At 39.8% G+C, this 10,266-nt stretch overlaps 1 protein-coding gene across 6 annotated transcripts in view; it reads right to left on the bottom strand.

Moving 5' to 3' along the window:
* Window positions 1–3,367: 3,367 nt before the first annotated feature.
* The window catches only part of ankrd26 (ankyrin repeat domain containing 26), a 55,008-nt gene continuing 48,109 nt past the window's right edge, over window positions 3,368–10,266 (bottom strand). For all 6 annotated transcript variants that reach the window (XM_080438561.1, XM_080438563.1, XM_080438564.1 and 3 more), the window contains 2 exons: window positions 5,750–5,795; window positions 3,368–5,144 (listed from right to left, as the gene is read on the bottom strand). In XM_080438561.1, the coding sequence (XP_080294687.1) occupies window positions 5,014–5,144; window positions 5,750–5,795 (177 nt within the window). In that variant the 3' untranslated portion in view covers window positions 3,368–5,013. The remainder of the gene's footprint in view (window positions 5,145–5,749; window positions 5,796–10,266) is intronic.

Below are 10,266 nucleotides of genomic sequence, written 5' to 3'. Positions count from 1 at the left end.
ATGGTCATTCAGCCTTTGCCTACAATGGAGAGCTGTACATATTTGGTGGCTGCACTTTAAACCAGACATTCAGTGACCTGGTGAAATTCAACCCAGAGACCTTCTCCTGGAAGAAGGTTGAGCACAAGGGGAAAGACCAGTGTCGTCACTCAAGGGTCCTTCTGGCCGATCCACACGGTCACGACTCTTTTCTGTTCTGGCCCCACAGTGGTGGAATGAACTTCCCACTGATGTTAGGACAGCAGAGTCACTGCCCATATTTCGCCGCAGGCTGAAAACTCACCTCTTCAGGAAACACTACCCTTCCTCTCTGCCTGACCTACTTGTTGTTAACTAGTTGTACGAACGCTTGTTTTCTATTGCTGTATTGTTTATTGGATTATTGGATTGTTTATTGGATCTTGTTTAGTCGATACTTATTTGTTTTAGCTCATGCTCATTTGATTTAGCTATTTTGTCTCATCTGTTTAAGGAAATAGGTAGCTGATATATTGCACTTTTACCTTAGCGCTAGGTATACTCTTGGTTGCTTGTTTTTGCAGAAAATGCACTAAAGACTTCTGGTGATTAGTAGTTTTCGTTCCCTACCTATGTTGAATACACTTATTGTAAGTCGCTTTGGATAAAAGCGTCTGCTAAATGACTGTAATGTAAATGTAATGTAATGTCCACCATGCAACAGAACATGTAACCTTGGTATGTGCTATTGCATGGTGGTGGGAGATCGTATCATTCTCTTTGGAGGATACTACTACACACCCGATGACCTGTACATCTTAGATTTAAGTCCTAGTCTGAAGACATTATGCAAGCTAACAGTTATCCAGTGCGGTCTGGAGCAGTCAGAACTCCCACACAACATTAGGTGGGAACTGGCAGCCATGACTACCAACAGCAACAGAAAATAACTGTCAAATAAATAAATAAATAAAAGAAAAGTGTGCTCCTCGGAGAACAGGTCTCCGCCAGGCCGGGTTGCTTAGCCAGGGCCCGCAACTTTGGTCATCTGCTTGGAAAGGGATCTGAGAAATCAAACTTATACATCTTGATCACATGACCCCAGAGATAATGTGTACTGATTTGTGTGGGTTTTGGACAAAATCCGTAGTAGAAGAAAAAAGAGTGTTTTGAAGAAATCACTATGGCAGAATCTGGAATCTGGCACAAATGGCCTTGCCTATATGTTGCAAATGGAAAAAAAAATATGTTGATTGTATGCCAATCATAGTCAATTCGAATGGAATGTGAGACATGTGACAGATACGTCTTGATCACATGACTACAGAGATAATGTATATCGATTTGCGTGAGATTTGGACAAATTCTGTAGTAGTAACAAGAAATGTGTTTCGCAAAAATCTGTCTCATGGTGGCGCTATAACTGGCCGATTTGGAGGAAAAATATGGTCGGAGATTCTCCCTTGGCCTACTCTACTGGGAGTGTGTGTGCAAAGTTTGCAGCCAATGGGTCCAGCGGTGCTTGTCACATGTAGTGCAAACTTTGAAAGCCAATCGGAGTCAATCGGAATAGAATCCGAAAAATCTGACAGATGCTCCTTGATCATATGACTACAGAGACAATGTGTGCAATCGGGGTGAGGTTTGGACAAAATCGGTAAGAGTAGTAGCAAAAATTGTGTTTTGCAAAGAAACGTAACATGACGGAAAACTTTAATCGGTCTATTATAGTGCCACCATGAGGCCGATCTGAAAAATGTAGGGTGGCATTTCTTCCTTGGCCTAGTGGGAAATGGTGGGAATGGGTGTGCAAAGTTTCACGGCAATCGGATGCTGTGTTCAAGATTTGAGGCATTTTGTTCAAAACGGACCTCAAATCTTAGCCAATCAGGATGGAATATGAAAAATTTGACAGATCCGTCTTGATCTAATGACTATAATGTGTACCGATTTGCGTGATGTTTGGACAAAGCAGTATTATCCCAAAATGTGTTTAGCAAAATTCGGCCTCCTGGTGGCGCTATAACAGGTCGATGTGAAATATTTGGGGCAGAGGTTCCATGGCCTCCAGGGACTGTGTGTGCACAGTTTCTCGCCGATCGGGCCAACGGTGCCAGAGATTAGCTGCTCACAGACGGACGGACACACGCAGCCAAGCACAAAATGACTCTCAGTTCTACTGGATCTCTTCTCTAGCCTGGTAAACCCTCCCTCCGGAAATCTCATTTCTATTTGATTCCTGGAGTGAGTCTGGCATGAACCGCCTCTCTGCAATATTGGCTGTGTATGCCAAACGGCCGCGCCTATCAGCGTCGTCGCTCATTGTTCTGTGATTGACAGCTTACGTTGGCCAATCAGGTGGCGAGTTCGAGTGAGCCCAAAACACGAACGGCAGCCATCTTTTTCTTGTGCGGCCAATTCTCCGCTATTTTTTTACTTCAAAAAGCTCTCTAACTTCTATTTTGAGGCACGGAATTTACTTATAAGATATCGTTTGGATAGAATTTAGTTGTTTAACTTCATATATGTGGTCAATTAATCATGACAAAGCCTATTTAAAAAAAAAAAATTAGAGAACCGGTAGGGGCGGGCAGTGACACCATTGTACCCGAAAAAGGCAACCCATTTTGGGTATGGCTGTCTCAAAAGTCCCGTCGCGTCACATTAAGACTGGTGAACTGCTGATTGGCTGAAGGGGAAAAATTATCATTGGCTGAAGGGGTTGTCAGTCAACGGTATTACTCCCGCCCAACTCCAGCACAGCCAATATTGCAGACAGGCGGATCAGGCCAGACTCACTCCTGAAATGAAATGGAATTGAGATTTCCGGAGGGAGGGTTTACCAGGCTATCTCTTCTCCACTAGTCCCTCCCGAACATCATCTAGTTTTTATTTGTTGACAAAATTGTCAATATATTTAGCCATAGTTTTAGTCATCATAGCTTAGTTTTTATTTAGTTTTCTTCTGTGAAAAACATCGACGAACATTTTGAGTCATAGTTTTAGTCGACGAAATTAACACTGATTCTGAGAACCTGATTCTTGTGGTTGAAAAGAGAGTGTTATTATCGTTAACTAAAACGAATGAAGTAAAAAATAAAATAAAAAAAATAAAAAACAGTTTTGTATAATAAACTAAAATCATGCAAAAAAAATGTTTTAGTCTTTGTCAATATAAAACTAAGCCTTAAAAAAACAAAAATTAACAAAATCCCGCATTAAAAACAAAAGCAGAGGCAAAGGCCTGTTTCTACGAACACCTGAATTGTATCAGTAAAGATCAGTAAGTAGTTTAATCTTATTTCTATCACTTGCGCTGTATGCCTTGAAATAATAAAGTAACATCCAGATATGAACAGTGGACATAAGCTCAGTTTTTTCTTGAGTTTTATTCACAACTTCAGGATCTTCTGTATTCTACAGGCGTTTGATGTTGTCCCTTATATAATGTTCTTTTGTTACAGTACAGTATATTGTTACAGTATGCCTTTCATTTAGAAAAAGAAAAATACTGTTTTCTTAAGCAAACCTCTGAAATGACTGGTTTGACCCTGTTTCAATAACCAGAGAATATTCTAGTTTGTCTCATTCAAGTATGTCATGTTTGTTAAAAAACAAGCCAAAAAAAAAAAACATTAACAGGAGACTCAAATGAGTCAAATAAAACAAGACCAAGACAGAATAATTGCACCATTACATGGCACGTACCAAATATAACATCTTGGCAATATTACTTACTTATCATACATACATCCAATACTTAGAAATTCACTTAATCTCCATACCAATATTCACAGATTAAAAACCCAAATAACGACGCTATATACTGTATATACACACGCACACTGTGCTGAAAAGATTATTATGGATTAGACAAATGATTCATCTGGAGGAACAAATACTTAAGAGTTGTTCTCCTGTCGTACCCATCAATAAAAACTTTTGTTACAAATATGGCATAAATATGCTTTCAAGAAAGAAAAAAAAAGGAATCATGCCATTCCGTTGCTGACAGGCAGAAACCTTGTATCTCCATATTTCAACCTTTTATGTTTGTTCGTATTTTAAGGCCCTCGTTTGGCATACAAGAGTGTTGCTCAAAAGAAGCAAAAATAGCAGATCTACAAGCCTTGCAGATCTACAAGCTCTTGGGCTTGTAGATCTGCTATTTGTGGTTCATTTTTTAAGTGAAAGTGGTTATCTCTCAGTAGGTTTGATAAATATTGAACCAATGAAAAGTATTAACAAGAAGCTTGTGACTAAATCTACATTGGAACCATCTTTTTTTTATTTTACATTTCCTGAAAAGCAACGGTTTTGGACATACAAGGTTTCCACCCGACAGTGACGATTTGCTCCTGAGTGGATAAGTGCAATGTACAATATGTTCACCTTCCTTCCGAAAAAGTGTTGGAGTGAAAGGATACATGGTGGAAAACTGGTGTAGTGACTTTGGCCTTTAGCCTAACCCTATGCTTTGGCAAAAGCGTTGTGCGTTGCATGTCTTTTTGTTGTTGTTGAAAATACATCATTATTTTCTTTTCCGCCAAAACATAAATTATGCCTTAGTGTGATTGTTAAGCTGTGGAGGTTATCAGTGAAAACATTGGACATAAACTTGAACTAGGGCTGGGCAATATATCGATATGACGTCGATATCATGATGCGAGACTAGATATCGACTGGGATTTTTGTATATCGTAATATCGTGAAATGACATAAGTGTTGACTTTCCTGGTTTTAATCACTTAAGCCCTATTTATACTATATATATATAAATATTTGTATCTATATGCTATATAAACATTTTCCAAAATATTCAAAAATATCAAAAACAATATGCAGATCGCGATGCAACACGTTGTGAACTGAAAAGCTTTTAAATAAAATTAAAATAAAAAAATCATGTTTATCGTAACAATACAATATTATCGTCACAATGTCGGTATGGAGGAATTTCTGTGAAAAAATATAGAAATATTTGCTTTTGTCCATACCGGCCACTCCTAACTCCTTTGACCCTTCGGGCAGCGTGGTGGTCCAGCCCAGCTGTGTTCAGATCATGTAGTTCTTCTTCAGTACCTCCAGGTAGTCCTGTGTGGCCCTGCTGACGGGGTCCAGCTCCACTCCACAGGCAGAGCCCACTGGGGACATGCGGGTCGGACTTCCCTCCAACTCTGCTTTCCCTGGGGAGAGAGAGAGAGACCACAGTTATAACCACATCAACTCTAGCATCCCTATTCCAAGAACAGACCCCTGTCAATGATGTATATCGTTGCCGTCAGGCAGAAACCTCTTACCTTCATACTTTAACTTTTTGAGTTTATTCGTAAATGAACGCCCTACTTGATCATACTACAGCGTCACACAAAAGCATCAAAAGTTACGGATCTACAAGCTCGAAACGCAGTGCAAAGCGACGCCTTTTGAGTTTTTGAGTTTGAGCTGCTACTTTAGCTGTTTTTGAATTTGAACAGTTTTGGACATACTGTATGAGTTTCCACCAGACAGAGACGATATAGGGATTAAATGGTTAGGTAAATGTCTACGGGCCAGTACTGCAGCTGTGATCCACAGAAATATGACAGGAGCCGAGGAATTCTGTGCTAATTTTGGAACTTTTTGTTTGAACTTTTCCCCTATAATGACATAATTATCGATTATTTTTCTACTTTATTACATCGATGAGTTCAATAAACTGCCCCCCCCCCCAGTGGACAGGTCCTTTATCCATGCACCACCCAAGCACCCACCTGGGAAGATGAGATTAGATGTTCTACATCACACTCACCCTGAGCCAGTTCCCTTGATATGTTTCTCTCCAGTTCACTCCGCATCTGGAGGAAAGGAACAAAATCAATTCAATCATGTGAATTTAGTAAGTAATGCATTAGCTAAATAAAGAAAGCTGTGCAGTTAAATATGTATATATATAAATATGTACAATTCAACACAGATGGAGATATTTGTCACAAATACAATACTATGATAAATCCACATTTAAAGTCATACTGTGTTAACATTCATTTCAGTAGTCTTTTTTGCTGACACCTACTGGTAACGGCATGTCATTGCCTGCCCTTACCCCTTATGCCTAAACTTTTTAAGCATTTTTTACTATTTTGAAAAACATTTTACAATAGTTCAAATAGCCGATCTACAAGCTCACAACGTGTCGATGTAGGTCGGCTATTTTCACTATTTTAAAACGTTTTTCAAAATAGTAAAAAGTGCCAAACAAGTTTAGGCATAAGGGGTAAGGCAAGATAGGGCCCAGAGTCACAAACGGTATTTATTAACATTAAAATATATTTCTGGTACATTTCCGGTGCCTACGTCATTTTCTGTGTCTGGGGCCGTCAGAAATTTTCATTTTTGTGGAATGGTTGGTTATTCTGAAAAATATAGCCTACCAGTGAAATATTTTATAAAAATAGAAAAACATAGTATGACTTTAATGACTATACTGTAAATATTTTACAGCGGACATTTACAGAATAAACTAAAACACTTAAATGAAAAGCAGAGATACGACGGAGAACACAGGACAACATGGGAGCATGCAAGTTCTGCATCAGTGCAGAGTATCTGCATGGGAGCATGCAAGCAATGCATCAGTGCAGTGTTTCTGCAGGACACATGAGCTACATAAAACTACACTGAATGCAATGACTGGCAGTGATGACATAGGAAGTAAATTGAAAAATAATCTTCTGGTTGTAATATAATTTAATTTAAGTACACCGTATTAGTGGTTTTTGTGTGGTCTGAAAAAGGTTCAAATATCTTCAGTCCAATTCAGTAAATGTCAACCAAGCTGATTGCAAAGGTCATCTTGGTGCAGCTGTTGGCAAACAAAAATAAAATAGGAATATGGTGAAATGCCATAGCAGATGGGTCACAGCATCACAAAGTCCAACTCAAACAGAGACATCAAAGGGGCTTAGAAGAAATCTGGATTTACATTTTTTGTCCAGGATCAGTTTGATGTGATACAACTTGAAGTATATGCAAGTGCCTAGTTCCTAGTTCACATTCTAACTAATCAAATTCCAAAACATACCACAGTTCAGGCTAATTTATACTTTGCTGCATGTCTCTTTCACTCATAACAAAGAATTATTTTCAACTGAAAAAGGTGTTGAAAGCGTGGTGCGACAAATTATAAGTCAAGTCAAATTTGAAGTCTCTTGCACAAAGAGTAACATTTCTACAACATCTACAAGCTACGCATCACAATATGAGCGTGTAGCATCTCTGAATCTGCAACTCATCAAACCTCGAAAAAGGATGGTAAATCGGGATTGTACGTACAGTACCTGTTAGTAGGTTTAAACCTAATAAAATGGCCACAGAGTGTATACAACTATATTTTAACTTAATTTCTCCATGATGTTTTCAGGCCTGATAATCGAATTTCTTTTTAAACTACACACAACTTTTCCCGGGTTGTCCTTCACCGAGAACCCTGAAAGCCTATTCAGGGTTAGGCTGTGTGGAGACGAGTGTGAGCCCAGAGGGGTGGGGGTGGAGAGGGGATGGGGTTCAAACAAAACAGTCCAATCAGCCAATCACAGGCAGTGAGCTACACACAACCTACACACCTGGTTATGAGTCTGGCTGAAGGGACGAGAGGTGAGAGACAGACTTTTGAGCTAGAAGCTGAAGGAGTGAGAAATAGAGACGGCGTTAAAGGGTTAAAGTCCCGCTACCATAAGAGAGAGAGAAGAAAAGATTAGGGCGAAGACTGAAGCCTGATTTATACAGTACTTAGTGGTACGACCCGTGCCGAACATAGCAGATCTGCAAGATCAGAACACGTCGCATCACACGCATTGTGAGCTGTGTAGATCTGCTATGTTTGGCATACGCCACTGTCGATTAGAGACATGGTGCAGGATGAAACAGAAGAGAAGGAAGAATGTTTAGTAAGAGGTAAGGGAAGGAAGATCGCCTGGAGTGAGCAATTAGTGTAGTCAGTTTTTTTTTTGGATAGATTAAATTAAATTAAATAGGAAAAAAGTTAATTTGATACATTACTCCAGACACTATCCTACTGTACCAACATTGGACACAATCACAGTTCATATTAAACTCGCCGCTGCATAACAAGGACCTTCTTCTACATAAACAGCCACCAGTTGCACACACAGATAACACAACAGACACAGACCACAGTATGGCAATGGAAAATGGACTACAGCACATCAAGTCATCCCCTTAAGGGGCCGTGTCCACAGAATGCGTTTTTGAGCAGAGGGACACTTTAGATATCATGTCCACAACGCTTCTGAGTAAACCACACTGAGTACCAGTATTTATTTATGCCCGCAATGTCCAAACCCATCAACCGTCACTGTGCTTCAACATCATGCCATTGTATTAGCACAAATATCCTAGCACAGGGGCCTTCAATGGGGGGTCCGTGACCCATAGGTGGTTCTCAGAGATACTGCAGGGGGGCCGCCAAATCTTTGTGTGATAGGGACTTTATTTTATTTATTTTTTACATTAACCACTTGAACCCTCGCATCCCTATTCTGGGGGGAACATTAGCTGGAAATAGCAGATCTACAAGCGTGGCGGGTTGTGAGTGTTGTGAGCTTGTAGCAGGGTTTTCGATAGGCCACCTTGATAGGCCACCTTGACCGACAGGATTACATTTTACCGGCCAAATAATTAATTAATGGGCCGGTATTAAATAATTAACGTCACAAGTTTTTTCTCCCCGTCTCTCCAGCTCTTTAATAAACAGAAAATACATTTTCCGGTAGGTGTCAAAATCTCAGCCAATCAGGAGAAAGTACCAATTTTTAAGCTTCATTTTTATAGTGTTCCAGTTCCAATTTTGCCTGCTCATTTCTTAGTGTCATCACTTCCAATTTCACTTGTTTAATCTATATCCTGATTGAGTTCTCTATCCTGATTGGATAAAATTGGAAATGAAACTGAAACTGAAACGAAAATGCATTTTCTGTTTTATAAAGAGCTGGAGAGACAAGGAGACTCCTTTTACTGAACAAACACTCTATAGCAATGAGTACTATCAGAATATAGAGCTATTTAACACTTATTTTAACCAAAGAAAATCACTTACACTACCTTTAACTAAATAATATGATCTACTCTATAATGCAGAGATGTCGCTTCCCAAAAAATAACTGAATAAAGTGGGCGTGAGTGAACTGCTTGCGCAACTCCATCGCACAGTATAAACAAATTAATATAGGTTTTGGCCTTTACATCTCATTCAACCATAATATGCAAAACCTACAGCTTTTGTTTTGCTTTGTTAATGTATAATTATGTCATCATGAATGATGGTGCAAGTGAGGTTGATTACTTGCCTCAGTTGCCTGCAATGTATGTCACCAACTTTCACCACTTTATCCATTGAAGGCAGTCACTGTGCTGCTTGTATAATATCCACGACCGACACAAGTTCGGGTCCCTATTTCATTATCGTCAATTGGGTCCAGCTTGGTTCACATTCTATGACTTCGGGACCCCGGTTCTGTTATCATAACACCCTAAGTGAGAATTACAACACTCAGCTCTGATTAGGAGGAGCCGCAGACAGCTGTGTAAAGCCCGATTTGCCCGACTTGCAAAAGCGTTGTGAACTTGTACAGTAGGTCTGATATTTTCAACGCACGGCTAATCTATCAGATAACTGCAGAGCACTGTGTGACACAGCAGCAGCAGGCTGTCGGGAATTAAACCATTACGATGATAGGTTGTAAACTACGTAATGGAATCATTCAATGTTGTTACTTTATCCAAATAATAATATTAATAATAGGCTTAAATGTTAAAATAGCCTTGTAAAAGCATTTCTCGAAACGGCCACGTGGCCGAAGATCTTCATAATTAACGGCGAGAAAACAGGTCTTAGATGACCACGTTTTCACACACAGCCAGGAGGGTTTGATCCTCCTGGCTGTGTGTGAAAACGTTCATCAATGTCACATTGATGAACAGTGCTCCTCTCCAAAAGTTTAAAGCGAACCAAAAAAATGCTGGAAACCGAGAGCGCTAAAACGTGATGCTCAGGCGTTGGGAAGAGGGGCGTTCCAGCTCGTCTTAGAAATGGAAATGATCAATAGAAATGCATGGCAGACAGGCGCTGCCAGCTCAAAATACACTTTCTGTGGAACACGGCCCCTTAAACACTATATAGATAGAGAACGTGACGTCACACTGTGTTGTTTTAATAGCGCGGATCTCACAAGATGCCACCACCTGTCCATTGAACTCAATGGACAGGTGGTGGCTTATGTTGAGAGGTTGCTCCTCCATTCTTTTGTA

The sequence above is a fragment of the Gymnoscopelus braueri genome (assembly GCF_963280865.1).
Source record: "Gymnoscopelus braueri genome assembly, chromosome: 9".
Lineage (NCBI taxonomy): Eukaryota > Metazoa > Chordata > Actinopteri > Myctophiformes > Myctophidae > Gymnoscopelus > Gymnoscopelus braueri.
The sequence above is the reverse complement of the archived record's forward strand: the minus strand, read 5'-3'. Positions and strand labels throughout refer to the sequence as shown.